The sequence below is a fragment of the Spodoptera frugiperda genome, chromosome 5 (genome assembly GCF_023101765.2).
Source record: "Spodoptera frugiperda isolate SF20-4 chromosome 5, AGI-APGP_CSIRO_Sfru_2.0, whole genome shotgun sequence".
In the NCBI taxonomy this organism is placed as follows: Eukaryota; Metazoa; Arthropoda; class Insecta; order Lepidoptera; family Noctuidae; genus Spodoptera; species Spodoptera frugiperda.
Genome location: NC_064216.1, coordinates 535,083 through 554,591, shown reverse-complemented (window position 1 = coordinate 554,591; position 19,509 = coordinate 535,083). Strand labels below are relative to the sequence as shown.

General features: G+C 37.2%; 4 protein-coding genes across 5 annotated transcripts in view; 2 read left to right on the top strand and 2 right to left on the bottom strand.

Annotated features, from left to right (window-relative positions):
* Positions 1-116: 116 nt before the first annotated feature.
* LOC118272082 (hydroxyacyl-coenzyme A dehydrogenase, mitochondrial) lies at positions 117-2,275 on the top strand. Its single transcript, XM_035588409.2, has 5 exons — positions 117-368; positions 739-1,014; positions 1,201-1,286; positions 1,611-1,825; positions 1,929-2,275. Exons 1-5 carry the CDS (start codon positions 246-248, stop codon positions 2,168-2,170), a joined length of 942 nt encoding a protein of 313 aa, XP_035444302.2. The 5' UTR covers positions 117-245; the 3' UTR covers positions 2,171-2,275.
* A 53-nt stretch (positions 2,276-2,328) lies between these two features.
* Positions 2,329-4,827, bottom strand: LOC118272084 (PEST proteolytic signal-containing nuclear protein). The gene is made up of 4 exons (XM_035588411.2): positions 4,658-4,827; positions 4,324-4,518; positions 3,908-4,154; positions 2,329-3,649 (listed from the first exon to the last, which is right to left on the bottom strand). Exons 1-4 carry the CDS (start codon positions 4,686-4,688, stop codon positions 3,484-3,486), a joined length of 639 nt encoding a protein of 212 aa, XP_035444304.2. The 5' UTR covers positions 4,689-4,827; the 3' UTR covers positions 2,329-3,483.
* A 351-nt stretch (positions 4,828-5,178) lies between these two features.
* Positions 5,179-9,059, top strand: LOC118272068 (CDK5RAP1-like protein). The gene is given in 8 exon segments (XM_035588379.2): positions 5,179-5,718; positions 5,720-5,823; positions 6,122-6,272; positions 6,696-6,910; positions 7,240-7,370; positions 7,889-8,045; positions 8,234-8,361; positions 8,634-9,059. Coding segments are annotated over 8 exon segments (1,695 nt in total). The 5' UTR covers positions 5,179-5,299; the 3' UTR covers positions 9,024-9,059.
* Positions 9,060-10,101: 1,042 nt separating this feature from the next.
* Positions 10,102-19,509, bottom strand: part of LOC118271881 (ankycorbin) — a 73,923-nt gene continuing 64,515 nt past the window's right edge. For both annotated transcript variants that reach the window (XM_050693964.1, XM_050693965.1), the window contains 3 exons: positions 14,018-14,119; positions 13,339-13,536; positions 10,102-13,213 (listed from right to left, as the gene is read on the bottom strand). In XM_050693964.1, the coding sequence (XP_050549921.1) occupies positions 10,604-13,213; positions 13,339-13,536; positions 14,018-14,119 (2,910 nt within the window). In that variant the 3' untranslated portion in view covers positions 10,102-10,603. The remainder of the gene's footprint in view (positions 13,214-13,338; positions 13,537-14,017; positions 14,120-19,509) is intronic.

Genomic DNA, 19,509 nt, shown 5'->3' with positions numbered 1-19,509 from the left:
GCTAATAATAAACACGGTCACTAACAAACAAGTTTCACTTTGTTGTGAAAATGCTAAAATTCGAGAATACAGTGAGTGAGTTTTCCCGTAGTTCAGATAGCAGCAACAATATTTTTTTTAATCAACCTGTAGCTGTCAGTCTGTCCGATTGAACTTTGGAGTTTCAATTTTATAACTTTTGAAGAAGTTTACCGACCGCCAACTGTGATATAATTCTTTTAAATTTTTTATTTATTAGCCAAAAAATGACGAAGCTTGTGCAATTTGGCGTGATAGCGAGGAACTTTTCCAGTTCTTCTGCTATGCAAAGTGCAATCAAGAATGTTACAGTTATCGGAGGGGGCCTAATGGGCTCCGGCATCGCCCAGGTATGCTGTAAACACTTATTGAATTAATTTATATCTGCATTATTACTATTTATTAAATGTAAAGTTTTATTTCACTACTACTTACTTACCTACATAAATATTTTTTGATAAATCTGAAACTTACCTACCTGCTTTTAACTCATCACCTTACAAGAAATGATAAATGACACCATTCGATATTATGATACTACACTACAAATCCCTTAAAATATTATGACAGAGAATAAAACACCTGCTTTTTGAATTTAGAATAATTTATTGATGAAACTACAATGTTTTTATGCAGCAAACCTATTTATTTCAGTTTATCTGTGAAATTGTGAATTAAAATAATTACATAATAAATTAATAAAACTTATTCTATCAACAGGTGTCAGCTCAAGCAGGCCAGAATGTAATCCTGGTTGATGTCAGCTCCGATGTGTTGGCTAAATCTCAGAAGTCTATTGGTGCCAACCTTGGCAGGGTCGCCAAGAAGGTGTACAAGGATAAGCCCCAGGAGGGAGAGAAGTTTGTGTCTGAGGCCATGGCCAGGATCAAGACCAGTACTGACCCCTCGGAGGCTTCAAAGTCTGCTGACCTGGTTGTTGAGGCTATTGTAGAGAACATCAGTGTCAAGCACAAGCTGTTCTCTCAACTTGATGCGGTGAGTATTAATTTAACTTACTATAATTTTGCTATTTTTTTGTGTATGTTTGCCAACACTAAGAAATGGAAAAGATTTCATGGCTAAATGTATCCAAAACCTTCAGCTTTAGTTATTTCCGAGATTCTATAAAAACTAATTAGAGATGCTATAATTCAAAATACTCATATAATAATTTATTTACAGGTAGCACCAAACCATACAATCTTTGCATCCAACACCTCGTCATTATCTATCAATGAAATCTGCTCCGTAGTGAAGAGGAAAGACAGGTAATGTTACTTGTATAGTTACTGCAGCATGACATAACATTACATTTATTATCAGTCAGTTATCTAACTAAGCTAGCCTTTGCATGTCGGGTAATAGAACTAGCTATGTAATCATGATTGTAAAGTTATTAAGTAGAACTTTTTTGCAGTTACAAATGATGCAAAAAATATCGCGCACTTTTTTGCTTGTAACTGTTTTTATTACCTATTCAGTTTTTACCTTATTGTAATTTGTAACTATAGTACCACTATTCTATTCTTCATTTACAACAATAAAATTTCCTTGACAAAATAAAATTTGCTAACTTTGTAAAATTACTTCAGATTTGGTGGTCTCCACTTCTTCAACCCTGTGCCTGTTATGCGCCTCTTGGAAGTGGTGCGAGGGGCTGAGACTTCCGATGCTACCTACAAGACCATGATGGAGTGGGGCAAGGCTGTTGGCAAAACTTGCATTACCTGCAAGGACACTCCTGGGTTTGTGGTGAACAGGCTCCTAGTGCCCTACATCTGTGAGGCCATCAGGCTGTATGAAAGAGGTAAACACGTGTAATGTGTAATGAAGACATATTTGTTTTGAACAAATAGATTCCTCCTTTCTTTCGGCCACTAGAGAAAATTAACTTATTGTAATTTTTTCAGGTGATGCATCAGCTCGTGACATCGACACCGCCATGAAGCTCGGTGCTGGTTACCCAATGGGACCCCTCGAGCTCGCCGACTACGTAGGACTCGACACCAACAAGTTTATCCTCGACGGCTGGCACAAGAAGTACCCCGACCAGCCTCTCTTCAACCCTATTCCATTGCTGGACAAACTGGTATCTGAAGGCAAACTTGGTGTGAAAGCTGGCGAGGGCTTCTACAAATACGATAAGAAATAAAAAGTTGAATTTATGTATTGTTAAGAATCATGTTTGAATCAATATACCCATGTTAAAACATTTAAAAAAGATTTTAATTATACAATATATACCTTATTATTTTTACATGTGGGTTTTATTTTCCATTGAGCCCTGCTATAGTTGAAATGAAAATAATGTTGCAGTAAAATTTATCCATTTATTTGTTTATAAGTACAATACATAAATGTTATTGAAAATTATTTTTCAGTAAAAGTTACACTGTCACTAAGAAATAAAGAAGCTGATAATTTTATGATGAGCAATTCTATACCTTATTGATTATATTATCAGAAAAACAAATAATCTCATACACTATTATTAATGGAAGTATTATTGAAAATGAAAATCTTCATAGTTACTATGTATTATAATAAAAATGTTACAAGATAGCTAATCTTGTAACATGACTGAAAACATGAAACATTCCATGAATGTAATGTCCTAATAGGTATCTAAATAAAATATATTATTTTATATTTATAAGGAAATAAAGTAGCACATTATTAAATTCATCACTTCAAGGAATTTTGGTACAATAGTATCTCAAACATAACTTGAGACGGTTGGTAGCCTAGTGATGCCACACAACTTTCACAGCTAAATACATTTCCTTCCATAAAGTCCAGTTTGTTTCCATTGTAGTTGAATATTTTGTGCATGTCATTATGATAGTTTTCAGAAGACTGAAATATTATGTTATACCTTAAAAAAACATGTAACCCAACTGAAGTGCTCAGGCCAAGCATTTATGGCACCAGTCATGTGCTTGTGGCCTTAAATTGCTAAATCAATTCCAACAGCAAGACAGTCTATTATGTGCATGGTTACTGTCTCCTACACACACTATTTTAGTATGTTGCTACTAACTAAAGGACAGGCTACTTATTGCAAACAACTTGAGGAAATCCACAATAAAAACCAATTACATTGTAGTATTAAAAACCTACTAGTAAACCATACCAAACCTTTCAATTTCCTCACTTCAGAAATATTTCTAAAACTGTTCTCAGGTAAGTTGACAGACAATTGGAAAAATTGTCACTAAACTAAAGACTAAGCAAATGATTTAGGGCTCTAGCAAACAAGTTACTTGAGACAGCTCCATCCCTCACTTGGCCATTATTGTGTCACCTGTATGCACCAGCAACTTTCAATGAAATTTTCCTCATTTTCAAATCCGTTCACATTGCATATCCTGACTATCACTTATTTGGTCAGCTAACTGACTGTGTTACACTCTGGAAGCTGTCTACAGTAACTTGTAAGCAGTCAAATGCCTCGATATATCAACATCAAGGGCCTGCTAGCTTGTATATAGTCTGTGGCAATTTAGGCATGGCTGGCTTATCTGCCATTTCAAGTGCTTGCTTCAAGTTCTTCTCAAAAACTTTCTTGGCATCACAGAAACCTTGCTTTGTTTTGCCAAATGAATTTGGTCCTGCTGATGTTGGTGTTTCCCTAAAATAGAAAACATTGTTTAGTATATTCCATTGTAACATTCAGTGAAACATATTTAGTTAAATTAATACGGAATTAGTTTAATTAGAGGTAGTTGTGGAAAAAAAAAAATTATAATATTGTTTGGTCATCAAGATAAAGAGTGTGTATTTAAATTGATCTGTCATCAGGAAAGGGTTAAAATGACAATTATGAATTTTACCTACACAAACAAATGGGGCAAGTTAAATAAACTGTTTGATTAGACCATGGCCTCACCTGCCAATATTCCTCATCCTCATGCGTGCCTCTGCAGGCATTTCTTCGGGCTCATCATCATCATCAGCATTAAATACCGATGCTATGGTAGGCTTGGCAACTGGCTTAGCCGGACCACCAATGTTCATTTTGATAGGAGCTTTTGGTTTGTTGAAGCCAATTGATATTTTGGTGATTCTAGGAGGTGGGGGAGGTGCCGGCACATCCTCTGGTTCATCCCAATCTTGATCATGTTTATGACTCCTCTCTACAACAAATAAAATGAGATAGGTAATTTATTATAGTTGTGACTGTGTTATTGATATTTTTAATTTTTTATATTAGATAATTTAGCTAAGCATGTTTAAATTCTGTTACACAATATAGGTCACAGAAGTGACTGATTCTACTCAATCAATACTCCTTAAACTTCTTACCATCGTAGCTCCTCCTGTCTCTATCTCTGCTGCTGGAAGATCTGCTGGGTGAGTAGCCGTCATCGCTAGCACTATTGCGCGCTGGAGACCAACGCCGCGGGGAGCGCGACCTCGAACGTCTACGTTCAGCCCTGTCCCGGCCATCGCGCCTTTCCTTGTACTGCCTAGAATCATCGCGCGTGGATCGAGACGACCCTGCCAATGCGAAAACACTGGCAAAGATAAATAAAAATACATATTTGAGTATACTAACACTAGAATACTGATAGTACTGCTCTAAGAGTAATTAATAGCAAAGATTTTTAAATACATTTATGTCATGCCATTCTAATACCTTTGTCGTAATCCCGATGACGTCCACTCATTGTTGATTTGTTTCTAATAGATTTCAGTCATCAGAGTCGTTGAAAACACGCACCAATTCTTATTTTTTCAGACAATCAAATATAATCCACTGCGATTTGCACTACCACGACAGAATGTCGCCATCTTTCTTTTTATGGCCTTTTCGTTCGTATTGAACAAAACGTTTTGTTACTTGTTCGAGGAACTAACTTAATTTATTATTCACATAAATTAAAATGGAATAAAGTACTACATAACGAACATGATCAAATTTATTAATTATTCTTGATTTTTTAAATGGATGAACTTCAATTATATGCTATTATAACAAATAATCTTTTTTTAACAATTAAGATTCGTTTTATTACTGCGTCTGTACATAAAGCTATACGATCAAAATCAAAAGTTTGGTCTTCAATTTGTTGGCAATGTGTTTTGCTTCTGATTTCACATGAAAACAAATACTTTTTAATTTAGTAGAATAATAATTATGAAATATCAGCTGAGTGAATGACACTGACAATGACAATAATCTGAAATCATTTGTAGGTTATATTGGATAAAATGTTTGTTTTTATTTTCGTTTAATTAAGACAAATTTAATTTCTGTAACTTATTATTTAATATCAAAATGCTATATATTAGGCGTTTGCAGCGCGTATCAAAGCTGATAAGTTGTGCTTCCTCAAGTAATTGTCGATGTTATTCAGACACACAACGGTTGACTTCTGTTAAAGAAAAAATAAAACAAGGGCCAGGTTTGAAAGATTTTATCACTGAAAGTTCTGAATCAGTTATCACAGATAGTCCTTATATACCGTATTTGCTTGAAAATAATAGAATTAAGACAAAGAGAAAAGTTTTCTTTGATGTTTACGGTTGCCAGATGAATCTCAACGACACGGATATAGTTTGGTCTATTTTAAAAAAAGAAGGCTTTGAGAAGACAGAAATTGAAGAGGAAGCAGATATATTCCTGGTGATGACATGTGCAATACGAGAAGGTGCGGAGACCAAGATCTGGCATCGCTTGGACCATCTTAGAGGGCTTGAAGAGGCGCGCGAGAGGTCGCTCCGTAAAGATTGGCATTCTGGGCTGTATGGCAGAGCGACTGAAGGAGAAATTGATTGAAAAAGAAAAAGCTGTTGATGTTGGTAAGTAGAATCTTGCTGACTTTATTATTTTACAACATGTCTGATACTGATACTAATCGACTCTACACATCACCAGAAGGCTGGCTATTTCTTCGGTTAGAAAATAAGCATTGTCATCTTACATGGCAATGCTGCCAGTCTTCTGAGAACGGCAGCCAGTTGCCCAATGAATTTAAGTTTATGTTTCTGATTGTAAAGAAGAAAATAATACAAGAAACTAGTAATTTGATTTTAAATAACTCATTGTTATAACTAAGTAAAAATGCAAAATACTTATCAAGTAATAATTGTGTTTCAGTGGCTGGACCAGACAGTTACCGAGACCTTCCTCGCCTGCTGGCCCTCACGGAGAATGGGCAGACAGCAGTCAATGTACTGCTGTCTCTGGATGAAACATATGCTGATGTGGTGCCAGTGAGGCTGAACCAAGATAGTGTGTCAGCTTTCATGTGAGATCACTTTGTATTTGAAAATTAAGTTGAATCAGAATCATGATAGAGTTCATTTATAAAACTTACTGACATTTATTATGCACTAGCTACTTCTCGAATTTATTCTCTCTGCTCTTCCTCTTTTGAATGTACCGTGATGTATAATAGCCTTTAGCCATCCTTTATATATGGACTATCTAACACAAAAATAATTTCAAATTGGACCTGTAGTTTCGGAGATTAGCGCATTTAAACAAACAAACTCTTCAAGTTTATATTAAGTTTAGATACATATAGCTTTAGCATAGGTTATGAAATATTGGAAAACATTAACAATAAGTGATAAGCAAACAAAAATATATGTCTTATTTTGTCTAGTAATTTAAAATACTCGATTCGTACATAGTACATAACATTAAAAGATTTATTTTTATCTTGCAGTTCAATAATGCGAGGCTGTGACAACATGTGTACGTACTGCATCGTCCCATTCACCCGAGGCCGGGAGCGTTCACGTCCTGTGTCATCCATTGTGGACGAAGTGCGCCAGCTTGCCGACCAAGGAGTCAAGGAAGTCACTCTGTTAGGACAGAATGTCAACAGCTACAGGGATGTCACTCAAGCCACGGAGAAATTTGGCACTCATTTAGCTAAAGGTGAGATTTTTAAGTTTGAAAAGTTGTTTTATGGAATAGGGCGTTAAACTAGCAGACCAGATTATCCGATGATATTAGGGCTGTCCATAGATATCTGCAATACCAGAAACACAATGCAAACGTTGTTTTGCTTTGGTCACCCTTGCTCAATGCATTGAGCAAGCGTCGTGATTAATGCTCAAACCTTCTCTGTGTAAGAAGAGGCAGCAGCGGCTATTTATTATAGGCTGTTGATTTGATATTCGTGCCGAAGCGTGAGAATATTTTACGTAATTTTTAGATGGTTTTGATTGAATTAATTTGTCCTAATTTCTCAAACTATTTTTCAGGATTTAAAACTGTTTATAAAACAAAGAAGGGTGGCATGAGATTTGCTGACCTATTGGACAAGGTGTCCTCAGTGGATCCTGAGATGAGAATAAGATTTACTGCAGCACATCCTAAAGATTTTCCTGAAGAGGTAATTGACATAATTGTCTGTCAATCAAAACTGTATTGTTATTTCAAATCTCCTTTTACATAATACTAGTGGTCGCCTAGTGATCGAAATTCGACCATATACGATTTAATTTACAATACCACTTAACATACGTGCAAGGATAATTTTTATTTAACTCAAACTCAAACAAACTCTTTTATAAAACTCTATTCATATGAGACGTCAGAATATCATCGCAATGTCTATTAATTTTGACGTTTTGTCAAATACGATCAGATACTATGCATGTGTGTGTTATGTTTTATTTATTGATTTAATGTACTTTATAAGCATTATTTTTGAAAAATATTAGCGTTCTCCACTTCTCCTACACATAAACTATAAATGTACCAAATTTTATGCTCCTACGTCCGCGCAATTTTCGTAAAAAGCGGTCCAAAGTTTTTGCATCACGTATTAATATATAGATTTGCTTAGCAACAAAGGCTTGCAAAAATCTCTTTAGAAAATTTATAACACCTATAAATTATTATTTTTAGGTGTTGCAAATAATCTCAGAGCGTCCCAACATATGCAAGTTGTTGCACTTACCGGCGCAGTCTGGCTCCAGCGCAGTGTTGGAGCGCATGCGCAGAGGGTACACAAGGGAGGCCTACCTACAACTTGTAGACGAAGTGAAGAGGACAATCCCTGGAGGTAAACTTCTGTTTTCTTAACAACTACCTATTTCACTTTCCAACAATAGAAATTCAACTTAATATACTTACTATAAGGTTGGAATTGCATTGAATATGAAGAAAATGTATTTGAAATAAGTTTTTAAACTGACATGGTCACTAACAATAACCATTAAAACTTCTAATGATAAAATGTATTTGTTCCAGTGGGTCTATCAACGGACATGATCTGCGGATTCTGCGGTGAGACAGACGAGGAGTTTCAAGAAACACTCTCACTCATGGAGATGGTGGACTATAACATAGCGTTCCTATTCCCTTACAGTATGAGAGAGGTAATAACATATTTTACAATAATCTGAATCTTAAGATTGGACAGAACTTAAATACAAATGAGAACTGAGAAATGTTTTATGCAATATTCGCTACAAATGACTTAATTTAAAAGAGAAGATTTTCTGTGCTTTGATATTCTGAAGCACCCACGTCACATATATGATGATTTAGTTTGTATATGAATGATAGATAAAAAAGTATTTATTGTTATTAGTTTCAAAATTAATGTGTGGGTATCTATTATTGAATGTTCTATATTTCTCAATCACAGAAAACAACAGCCTACCGCCGTTACAAAGACGACGTGCCCGACCACATAAAGAAAGAACGTCACCACCGAATGCTAGAAGTATACAGACGGAAATGTCAACTGCTTAACGAAGCAGAAATTGGCAACACTCATTTAGTATTAGTAGAAGGGATCGCGAAGAAAACTGGCAACATTTTAGGTAGGAACGAATTATATTTGAGGGTTGTGTTTGAACAAATGGATGTTTTGGCTGAAGATGGAGGTTTGAGGCCTGTGAAACCTGGTGATTATGTAGCCGTGAGGATTGTAGGAGCCCGGTCTGCAACCCTAAGGGGTGTGCCATTATACCATACAAGTTTGACCGACTTCTACAGAGAGAAACAGTGGGGAGAACGACGTGCTGTTAATTAAAATGTTACAAATAAGTATTAAAGTCTTAAATCAGTATTTTTTTTTGGTTTTATTACGTCATTGACTTGTTTTGATGTAGAGATCGCACATAGGCAATTGAAGTGTAGGACACCTTTCCGGCTAGGTGGAGTGATGACTGTAAGCCTCCTTAGAAGCATTCTAGAGAAGAGGCTTATGTCTAACAGTGGATGAAAAAAAATAATATAATAAAAAATTTTTTGTTAGAAATAATGCCAAGTTTTAGTTGGTGACACTTCAAAAGTGCATTTTATTAGAATCAATCAATCAATCAGTACAAAGTTATCAATCATCAATCAAATACAATGCAACACAATAAATATAGATTATATTACACGGACTACACAATTTGTGACTTTATTCCTACATACAATAAGGCTCAATTTAATATTACAATACATTTACATTTTAGGTATAAAAGTATATTGTTTACAGTTTTATATAATTAGCACACCAAACAGGGTGGAACGCAGTACAGACTAACATCGAGTATTTTTTTATTAAACAGGTACAATTAGTCCTAGGTAAGACACTAAAATTTACCACCTCAAAATTGCCTGTGCCTGCTTTAGAAATGAAAGTTTTATTCCCTTAACATAAGGATGATTTTTGTATACCAATATTTGTTCTAATTTTTCATAAGCACTTGCCATATTATTATGCTATCTTACATCTACAATGTGATAGGGGTGAGACTTCTAACCCGTTAAGGCTGAGTACTACATCTAATTTTATCAACAAAAAAAATAATATGGGGGTTGAACCCCTAATTGAAAATATTGAAAAATTATGATTTTTTCGGTAAAAATAACATAAATGATTTTTTTTCTACCAAATCATTATCAAACATATGAAAAAAGTAATGAATTAGTTAGCCAAGGTTATTAGCTACCGTTTGTCGTTTTTTTTGTTTCTACGACGCATACAACATTTGATATCAAAAAAAGTAAAAAAAATATTAAAATAGCTTATAAATTCGACCCCTTCGACTCCCGACTTTTGTCGATAAAATTAGATGTAGTACTCAGCCTTAACGGGTTAGAAGTCTCAAGCCTATCACATTGTATATTGAGGTTCTACGAGTTCCACCCTACAATACTACACAAATCAAAATGTACTTAGTATGACCCGACTTAAAAAACAATAGTGAAATGAGTATTTTACAAATTAAAAGAAAAACTAACAAGAATACTCAAATACTGAAAAACACTTTATATTTGAGTATTCAAGTATTATTAGGTACTTAATGCTTAATATTAATTAATTACAATTACTGTGATACATGGCATCATTAAACCCTACATTAAATTTGTACTTTTTGCAAAAATAACGACAAATATTAAATTATATAATTATGTATTCAGTTTGTGTGTGTTTGTGTAAGTGACTTAGATTATTATTATTAACACGGTTAACGTGCTCTGTGAATTATAATTGCGAATTAAACTAAAGTTTTTGTAACATCAAGAGATTTTTGAATAAAACGAAATATGTTTTCCTGGATAAAAATACTTTTCGGTTTTGTAGAAGGCAGGTATCATTCTCCGTTAGCACATTTCGTGTCAAACTAAGCTTGAAGCTCCAATCTGTCCGTTGATAATCTTGCCGTTGGGTACGATGTTGACTCTCTGGCCGGACAAGTTGTCGGACCCCTCCGCATGTCCGGACAGACTGGGCGACGGGCCCTGCGAGCTGCCGTACACCTTGGTGCTGTACCCGGAGTCGTTGTGCGACTCCCGGTCGGCCTGGCTGTGGCTCTCCGTCAGCGCCGTGTTGATGGCCAGCGACTGCAGCCGGCTGTGCAGCAGACTATGGTCCGGCTTCCTCGTCATTCCATGCGGGTTCCCCCTAAAATTCGGGTACATCGGGTCGTAACACATCCGAAAATCATTCTGATTCGCAATCTCCACTTCTGTGTTCTGGTCTAAATGCTCGCTATAGCAGTGAGGTATTCTCTCCATCTCCCTCATGATGTGGTCTTGCATCATCGCATCGAACACTCCAGTCTGATGGTGGTATAATGGGTTCCTGTTCCGTGGCTGTATTTGGTTCGGTAACCCTGACTGATTGTAGTCGTACTGTGGACATGGGAACTGTGGCACCGGTAGACCATTGTCCATGTAGGGCATCTGCCTGTTGGAGATGTCGTGGAAGTACGCGTCTTTTGGTATCATGGACCGTAAGTCATGAGGATACGCATTCTGTGTCGACATTTGTGCAGGTGACGGGGACTTTGACACAGTCTCGAAATTTGGCATCGGCAGTGTTTGTAACAGGTTGGTGTTCCTCATCGGCCCCGGCTGCATCGAACTCCTGATTGGATTATCTTCCTCATCACTACTTTCTGAGTTGTTACCATTTTCCTTCGGTGGGTTCTGAAAAGTTTTTCTTGTTGGGAACGGTATGAGGTTGTGTAAACTGAATCGTTTGCTTTTCGGTGGTTTCTCTTTTAACACAGGAGCTGGTCTTTGTGGTTGTTGTGGCATTTTCAAAATGCCGGGGTTCTGGTGGCTTGTTGACGGAACAGTTTCTACGTTTTCGGTGGGTTGTATTTTCCTACTGAGAGGTTCTGGAGAGACGCGTTGTTCCACTTGCGCCACTAGTTCTTGTACTGACTTTCTTTGTTCTCTTTCCATTTCATTGTTTTGATAATTGGCTTGTTTTCTCAGTTTCACGTATCCGTCCTGTGATATATCCAAAGATTTGTTGGTCCTTGACATAACATCAGCCATTTCTTTTTCGAATGCAACTCGCTTCCTGATATCATCAGCTGTCCGTTGTAGAACCTGACTCTTCCATAAAGGAACATTTTGGTCTTTCGAACTCCTGACGTCTTCATCTAAGTCACTGGGCTGTTTGTGACTACTGGCCGGTGACTTCGCGTCAGAGTGTCGACTAGGCGACCGATACCTTTGGTTGTGATAACTTTCTACTTCCATCGACATTGGTGACTGTGACACCGACATTTTATTTGCTTTTACATGGATCTCTGCTGTAACGTTCTGATGGTGACTTTCTTTGCTTATCTTAGAATAAGGAGGTATTGCAAGCCTGCTCGGTCCAGCATCTAACTGATCACTACTCTTCGAGTTCTTCAACAAGTACCGCTGTCTAGGACTGTCTTGTCGACTGTCCAGGACCTCGGTGCTTTTAGACGTTGCTTTACTATCGTTCAGATCTTTGGCATTACTTTCATAATGTTCAGCGTTTTTATTGAAACTCTTTATTATCCGGTGCACTTTGTTCCATTCTTCTGTGTCGGCATCCAGTAACTCTAAGCTTCTAGTACGTTTAAGTGGTGGTATATCTAACGAACCTTTGGGACTGAAATCTAATTTTTTAACTCTTTCCGACGCTCTAAACATCATGCCTCTGGTCAGCCAATGTTCTAAGTGTTTATGCCTTTCTTTACACATTGCTCTCTCAGCTGCTACGAATCTCGTCAACTCTGATATTTGTCCTTGTGTTTTCATTTCTAAATCCGTCACTTTCTGATCTAGCCTCTCATGCGCTCTATCGATATGTTTCTTCAGGTCCTTCTTGTCTTCATTCAATTTATCTTCCATGTGTTTAAAGAATGGTGCACAATAACAAGTGTACCCAGCGCCTATCGGTCCCTTTTTAATGTTCCCAGCCAAATCTAAATAGTACTGCTCGCCTTTTTTCAGAGGTTCGGTGGGAAGCGAGCTTAGTTTTGGTTTTGGGAAGAATTTCGGATCGGGATAGTAATGACAGCCGTACGGAGACCACTGGACTTGTGGAGGAGTTTCGAAGTGCACGTTTTTCTTTCTCTTGTCCTTACCTTTCTCTTTATCTTTTTCTTTCTTTTTGCCAGCGTCCGGTTCGTCCAGTGTTCTGTCTTTGCTCTTATCTCTGTGCTTCTTCTTAGGTTGTTTAGCTACAGGGGTATTGAGAATAGTAATGATTTCTTCCAATCCTTTCCTGGTGGCTATATCTCTTGCTGTTTCTCCTTGATGGTTACGTATCGCCTTGTCGCAGCCAGCTTCGAGGAGTATTCTGGTTAGTTTCCGTCGGCCCATGGCTGCGGCGATGTGTAGTGCTGTGTCTCCATTCTTGTTCTGTTCGGAGACTCTGCACTGAGCGGAGATGAGGATGCGAGTGACGCCGGCGTGTCCATACCGAGCCGCCGTGTGGAGGGACGTGTCGCCATACTGGAAAATAAAGAGAGCCTGTTAATATACAGTTGATATGAATACCGAATTCAACATTTTATAAGTATTTTATTATCTAATTTAAATATTTTGTACTCATGATCTTAGCACAGATATGAACGTACATTGTTCTGCAAGTCTGGCGGCGCTCCAGCCAGCAATATCTCCCTGCAGGACTGGTTGTGTCCATTCTGGCAGGCGAGGTGTAGCGGCGCGAACCCAGCCGCGTTGCGCGCGCGCAGCTCTGCGCCCGCGTGCGCCAGCAGCGCCACGCAGCGTGAATATCCCTTCCATGCAGCCTCGTGTGCTGCTGTGTTGCCGTGCTGCAAAAATAAAACCAGCTCGTCTACATAACATGACCATATTCAAAATCATAAATAACATGAAGTTTAGACCCTGTGCATTACAATACAAAGCTGTAAAAATAAAAATAAAACCTTTCTTGCCAGTCGTAAAGGCGACTGCTTTTATTTATTTTTTTATTTATTTATTTAGGAACAATTAACAATCATATGTTACATTAGTACAGTAAAAGTAATAAATAACACTTAACAAACATATGATCCACACCATTGTTCGCGGATTAACTATTAAAAATTGAAATTAAAATTCGGTCAGATGTAGGACATGGATGTAAGATTCGTACAATTGTTGTTAATACGTAGATTACACAGTTTCAGTTAGTGACTTAACAACTTGCCTTTTAAATTGCATATTAGTGATATATTATTGATAGTGCTTTACCAAATGTCTCCCAACAATGCTTAGACCTTCAACAAAACTCGCATCATAAGTAGTACGCACCACGTTATCTTGTTTGTTGGGATCGGCGCCATGTTGCAGCAACAGTTGCACAACCTCGATGTGGCCGTCCGCTGCTGCGCGCTGCAACGCAGTGCACCCGTTCTGTAACAACATTTGTAACATGTTACGATCTCGTTTTTATTCACGAAACAATAGTAATCCAATTTAAAGAAACTTTATGTTTTTATTCCCCGATTAAGCTTACTTCTTCTCGGCACTTCGCGTCAGTTGTTTTATGAATATTATGACAGCAATTTCAGAGTCTTAAAAATATTTCTTGGTCTGTCGGTAGTTCTGACGACCACTTGAAATTATTAGTAAAGTCATTGAGCAATGTATAAAAATAAAGATTTTATTATTATTAGTATATCTTAAATTATTCACACTGCAACTAACTTAACAACTAAAATTACACATCATCTGCGTCTTCGTTCCGAGATGAGATCACAAACGGGCTCCGTAACAGCTTGAAACCAGTCGAACAAGCTCGAAATAATTACGCGCGGAAAACTATGTAACTATAACAAGCAAATTATAAATCTCTTACGCAATAAATAAATAAAACAGGAATAATAATTTACTTCGTCAATTTACGACTACTTAAACACAACAGATTCTTGTTAAGAGTGCCTAATGTTTGAGTTTTATAACCCACCATTCACTCGCAGGAAACATTGACATAACAACATCCTTCTGTGTAGGCTTATTTTACAAACGAGCTTATAAAGATAATTATCTATGTTTACTTGATATAGGAAAGCCAGGAAACAGTACAAGTCCTCTTTCTACATAAAAAGTATAAAAACACCATGGAAATTAATAATTCATAAGCATTAGACATTGACATGACTTATAAATTATCACTTTTATATAGCGAAGACCAATTAGACCGGTGTGAGGGCTTGAGCGATTTTAATTAACGCATTAGTTACTCGAGTTGCGACATTTTCAATAAGTCCTCGAGTAACGGCCGGCGGCCATGTTGGGCATCGATAATTTTCCCTCCAACTTCGAACGCAGATACTAGCCTAGCCCATAGACAAGGTATGCCCAGTCCATGTTATGAGGCATGGAACTTTTAGGGAAGTAATTCTAACTTCTTGGAATAAGACTCCAGAAAAGGGTATCTATCTATTACTGTTTTTTAGCATTTTGTTTTTTTATAAGACCTACCATGTTTCAAGTCCTACTGATATTTCCTCTTGTAGTAACACTAAAAGGCATAAAAGCACCTGATTTTATAAGAAAAGCTGATACGTCAACGCAGTTTTGAACTATGTTAAACTAAACGAATGAAATTGCAAAACTTGAGATGATGATGAGTGGCAAATTTTCACCAAACTTACGAATTGGTCTGTTAAAAGTTGAATACGAATGAAATGAATAAATGCAAAACGACAGTGTAGTGAAAGTACTTTATTTATATATTGGGTGTACTTAGTTTTGCTCTGGGCAACTTATGAAATCAAGCAATTAACCGGCTTATCGATATAATATCTGTGGCGCCAACGCGTTTTAATTGATATTAGCAACAAGTTTAGTACATATATCTAATGAAAAGATTTCTTAATTGATATTATTCTTTCTAAGAATAACTGGAAAGAAAATAGACTCACATAGATTTTTTCCTTTCGCCTCTATATTATGTGTAGGAATTATTTAAAGATAGTACATTTATTAGGTTTTGCGTTGTGTGGGAGAGCCATGCTTTGGCACGAATGGGTCGGCTTGACCGGAATATAACCACGGCCTCATAGAAAACCGACGTGAAACAACGCTTGCGTTGTTTTCGTCGCGTGATTGGGGTTACTTTTCCAATCCCCGATTCTCCAACAACCCTTGAATTCCTAACCCCTAAAGGCCGGCAACGCACTTATAACGCCTCTGGTCTTTCGGGTGTCCATAGGTGGCGGTGATTGCTTACCATTAGGTAATCCGTCTGCTTGTTTACCGGCTTATACCATAAAAAACGAGTAATCACAAATGATACTTACTTATTAAGTATCACAGATTAAATAAAACTCCCTTTCATTACGCTAGCAATAAAATCTTTCAAGGTAGCTTTAAACACATTTATCCTGTGCCTTAATAAGATTTGCAGCTAACGTAATTGGGCACTAACTCGATCTAAGCTGACATTTCAGAGTACCTGCTGTAGGCTGAATGAGTGGAATGACTTTATTATACAGATCTCAAGATGTTGGCCTTATTGTCTAATGAACTAAGTTGGGAATTTATTAGCCTGTGTTTCTATAGCCTGCAAAAGACTAACTGCCACACTCAGAGTCATTTAATGGCTACTTAACCTAGTCCTTAGCAATTGTTTTCGATACAAAATCGTTACTAATGAATCGCTTAAATAATCATTAAATGTCTCTGAGTACAGCAGTAAATATTGGATGGTGTACTAATCAAGTGCGGACCCTTACTTGAGGAGACCTCGACTTAAAAATATAGATCATAGCATAAGCGACACATCGTGATAATTCGGGAATGAATTTAGTAGATTTTTTTATGTGTATAGTATAAGATTAAGAATACCATGTTATAAGAATAAGGCACAACTAAACTCAACAAGCATAACAGATACTCTCTTGTGTCTGTTAGTATTGTTAATGAATTCAGTGAAGCGGTCTCACCTCGCACATTGCAAGCGTGGTCCCCGGACCGGTCGTGTCGCACTGTTTTTTAACCACTCAAGCTCCAGACCGTGTATGAATGTTGTCACTGTTTCACGACGTTCTTCTTGGCTAGTCGACTCAATTGTTGGTTTTTGTAAAAGGGATTTGTTCCTATTTATAAATAATCTACTAAGTTGTGTTTGTTTATTAAAAAGATGGCATTTAATTAACTTGTGTAATAGTTAAAATCAGATTCCTACACGTACTCAGGCGAGAGGGAGTGTCAGACTCTTACTGACTAAAAACCACCCCGTTCCTACTCCTGCTTTTCGAACCAGAGCCCCGGTAAACCCGCTAAGTAGTCCGCAGCTCTGAATCAGTCCTACACGTACTATTCTTCCGCATACGAACCACGCAAAAGGCAAAGAAAATCTGTGAATAGGTGCATTTAATGATTGGAGTATCATCCACGTATCAAGTCTGTCACTGCCCTTATTTATGATGCATGTCACTTAGGAAAAAAGAACGCGCTTGTGTCGCCCTCTGCATTTTAATTACGATCGTAAGTTGAAAAATGTAACGACCATTTTGATTGGTAATTATTTTGACGGAGCATCATGTTGTAGATGGATTATTGTGTCGACAGTTGATAATAACGGGTTGTGAACTAAATTGTTTACCGCAGAAATTGATAGGATCGTTATTTTTTAAGGATACCATTTATTTTTAAGATTACTCTTGCATGTAGCTCATGAATGTTTCTATTCATGATTCCTTCAATCAAAATACTGTTGTTCTATCGAATAGCAAAAGTCTGATGTCTGTAGCAATAATATTGTGTAACCTAAAATTCACTAACGGTTATGGGTTTCTACCTACATCTACACTGCCTACACCCGTTCATAAGTAGACAAGAAGGGTTGAAAATATTACAGTTTCTATATGATTGAATCAAAACTTTCAGTCAAATGCTGTGTGATTCATGGAAAAATGCTGACTAGACTTTGTTTGTTGAGTATTTATACTACGTTGTTCGCTTAAGCTGGCTTGAGGATCCAAAACGACTAGGGCAAATTAACTACACTTGTAAAATTTACATGTTTATTAGCTTTACAAAGTAATAAATTTAATTAAACTAAACTCTACATTTAATTACATATTTAAGCATAATTATTGTCAGATATAAATTTCCTTTCAAGTATATTATTGCTCCCGCCTATTTTAAAGAATCTTTAATCATGTCCTGCTCTGGCGCCGCCCGAGTGGCCTTTGGCGCAGTAGTTGACAGTTGATAATATACAACGTATTAATATTAATTATAAGCATTAATCCAACATAAATCATTATACACCAGGTATTCCAGGTATAATTAGTAGAAAGAAACAAGAAAAAAATGCATGTTTAATTAGTTTGGTGTCTTTCTTTTTTGTTTTTGGTATCTGTCTATGGATTCTTTGTTTTTGTTTTGATTATGTTTATTTTTTATTACTACGTATAATATTTAGATCGCTACTCTATTCTCATTCCTTTTGGGTTCTCCTCAACGAATGTTAAATGCTAATAGCTATTCAGGTACTTATAATACTTCGAATCAATAGCTGTATAATCTGTGCTGTCTAGAGGCGTTCCTCGTTCAGTAATGTTAACTTTAAAGTAACTAGAGCTGATTAGAAAGGACAAAGGTAGAGTTTCAATGGTGTTCGTATTTGGTATGGAAATTGTGAGCCCACGCCACGATGGCCCTTGTCGGGCGCTTTATTTAGTTCAGCGAGCAGAATACTTGGTTTTATTGCAGTTTCTATTAGTCGCACTCGTAAATGGTTTGTTAATGCGGCGGCAAAAAATAATTTACAGGCTTACTTTTTTGCCACGAGACACGACTGTGACACGGCTACATTTTTTTTTAAAGCAGATTCTTTTTATATACCTATCCACCAGGAAGTTCCCAACACAATAAAAAGATTCCCAGTAAAATATCTTGTAATTTATTTCCATAGAAATATGTTTTTCCTGCAACTCATCGACGCAGGCGCATGGTAATGATCAAGCAATCATGATGCGGCGACGGAGATGGCCACAGAGTCATCAGACACCGTTACAGAGTGGCGACAATCATGCAACATACATTATTTGCGAACAAACGTGAAGTGCTCAGAGGAAAAATAATATCGAACTCAAGAAAATGTCGTGACAACAATCAGCATCCGAAGATGATATAGGTAGATATGTTCCAAGAATCATAGAGCAATATTGCTAATTAGGTATCAATTCAAACTAAATCAAGCGTGCATTTAAATCATGTGGAATATTTGCTTACTATTTTATTTTCGCGACCACCTTGTGAGCCGCCGACGACCAGCCTAACTCGCAAGGTATGTAACTAGTAACCTATGTATATTTACGTTTATGTTCTAAGCTGTATGTTCGTAGCCAAGGTTCCGAGGTTATTTCCTTTTCTCGAGCTTTTTAAGACTTTTGCATTTCAGTTAGCGTGGTTTGTTTTTGCAATTCCGTCTATTCTTACGATCGCCGCTTTTGAACTGTGACTACAACTCCACGCTGAACCATAATGAAGATTGCTCAGACGAATTTGCACCTTGGACGTCTGTGGCGTAGTGTTCATTATACATTGCAGTTTCCTCTCAGCAATTGTCTTGGAACGTGGTGTACAGCGCCGAATGGACACGACAGAATGGCTGGGAGTCGTGCGCGGTGGAATGCCCGGACAAGGGACGATTGTTACGCAAACGATTCTCGGCCCGAGGCGTCGTGCCAGCGATACAACTCTAGCTGGTGATGTGAAAATGTCGATAAATACTCGATGTCTGACAAACGATTTATAGGTATTACTGCTTGGACTGCTGTGCTCCT